The sequence below is a fragment of the Pundamilia nyererei genome, unplaced genomic scaffold (genome assembly GCF_000239375.1).
Source record: "Pundamilia nyererei isolate P.nyererei 1_Seehausen unplaced genomic scaffold, PunNye1.0 scaffold00472, whole genome shotgun sequence".
NCBI lineage: Eukaryota > Metazoa > Chordata > Actinopteri > Cichliformes > Cichlidae > Pundamilia > Pundamilia nyererei.
Window position 1 is genome coordinate 114,896 of NW_005187873.1, and position 1,659 is coordinate 116,554.

The 1,659-nt window shown below is 36.3% G+C and overlaps 1 protein-coding gene across 1 annotated transcript in view; it reads left to right on the forward strand.

Moving 5' to 3' along the window:
* The first annotated feature begins 870 nt into the window (after positions 1–870).
* The window catches only part of opn5 (opsin 5), a 67,213-nt gene continuing 66,424 nt past the window's right edge, over positions 871–1,659 (forward strand). The window contains exon 1 of the mRNA XM_005753862.1: positions 871–1,039. Within this exon, the coding sequence (XP_005753919.1) occupies positions 1,022–1,039 (18 nt within the window). The 5' untranslated portion in view covers positions 871–1,021. The remainder of the gene's footprint in view (positions 1,040–1,659) is intronic.

Genomic DNA, 1,659 nt, shown 5'->3' on the forward strand with positions numbered 1-1,659 from the left:
AAAGGTTGCCTACCACTGGTTTAGAGTCTACTGCTGAAAATTTAATAATGATTAAACGATGAACACAACATGCTCAGATCCCATGACTGTCATCTTTTGATATTTGTTCTTTTCTGCAAAGGCATTTTGCTACTTCTCCTCCTCCTTTTGACTAATAAAGTAGTAGCAGAAAATACAGATGGAAAAAAGTAGACATTTGGTTGATAGTAAGAAGTTCCATTAGTCTAGTCATTCTGTTTCTTGGTTCAAGCAACTCTCTTCCCCTAAGTGTCCTAGAAGAGTCATTGCATGTCTGACAGCTGCCACATCATCCTACCACTGATACTTGCTCTCCTTTGTGGTCCCAGAAATAGGTGATCCATTTACCCCCAAGAAAATAAAATCAGTATGATTTGCAAAAATCTGACATTTATGAGTTCAGTGGTACATAAATAAAAGTGAATTCAAGACAATAGCGCTCCCCGATTCCCAGTTCAAAATATTCATTTTTCAATAGTAGGCTTTAGTACTTCACTAGGCTTTAGATCATCACTTCATTTACTGTCTAACTCATGTGTTTTTAGCTCCTATCCCACCCTGAGGAGTTTACAGCCCTTTCTACCTGCACAGTCATTCCTTTGTGCCTGGGGATATTAGGCATAACCCTGGTCTATGAAATTATATAGAGTCAGGGCTGACGTGTTTTTTTTCACATACACTGGAGTCAGGCAGGAGATGGGCTAGTCCATATAAAAAAAAAAAAGAAAGAAAAAAAGGTGGTGAAAAAAACCTCTTGTGTTTTATTTTGAAAGTCGTGAACGGAACTTGAGTTGGCTGAACGCGCTTGTTAAAGCTGGGCTGCTTCCCTGACTTAAAGCTGCTGCTCGGCAGTGGAGCTTCAGAGCGCCTTTGCAGCTCAGGAAAGTGGAAGCAGCTTCACGGGAATTTTTCTGTTTACAGCCCCAGCAGCCGAGCGGTTTCTTTTCTAACACTGAAATTGAAACGTGGGACCGTGGGAAATACACTGACTTCGGAATGACTGATGACTGATGATCAAAGAGTGAGTAAAAAGCCAACCCTTTAACACCGTTTTTCTGTTAAACGCACGTGCTTCATGTAAAGCATGTTTTCTGAAAAGGATTTTTTTACTTTACTAATTTTTATTTTTCTATCATTCGTTTTAGTCACAGGGAATTCCCAGGATGAAATAAATAAAATAAAAAAATCTAATATTAATAACAAATGCATAAAGCTTTAAAGTCTCAGTTAAAAATGTTTTAGAACTTAAAAAAAGCATTTTACAAATCATTTTAAATGAATATTCCTGTAATTACAGCAATTCTTTTTCTCATTCATTTTAAAAAAAGTTTTATTTATTTCTCTTTTTTTATTTTTTTATTTTAGGCCTCCACAAATAAGTAGGTAAGTACATATCTGCAATCAGCTGGGTCTATTTTACTATTTTTTTCTTGCCTTAGTTTTTACCTTTTAAAACAAGACACCACTAGACACCTTTCTGAATAATTTTGTTACATTTATTTTTTAAATGAACAACAGCTCTTTTGTTAATTGCTTTTGTTTCTTTCTCTTTATTTGCTCATCATTGAGTCTGGGACCACAGGTTCCACCCCCTTAAAGACACAGGTTTTTCTTGTCACTTGGCATGACCACTACAGACAG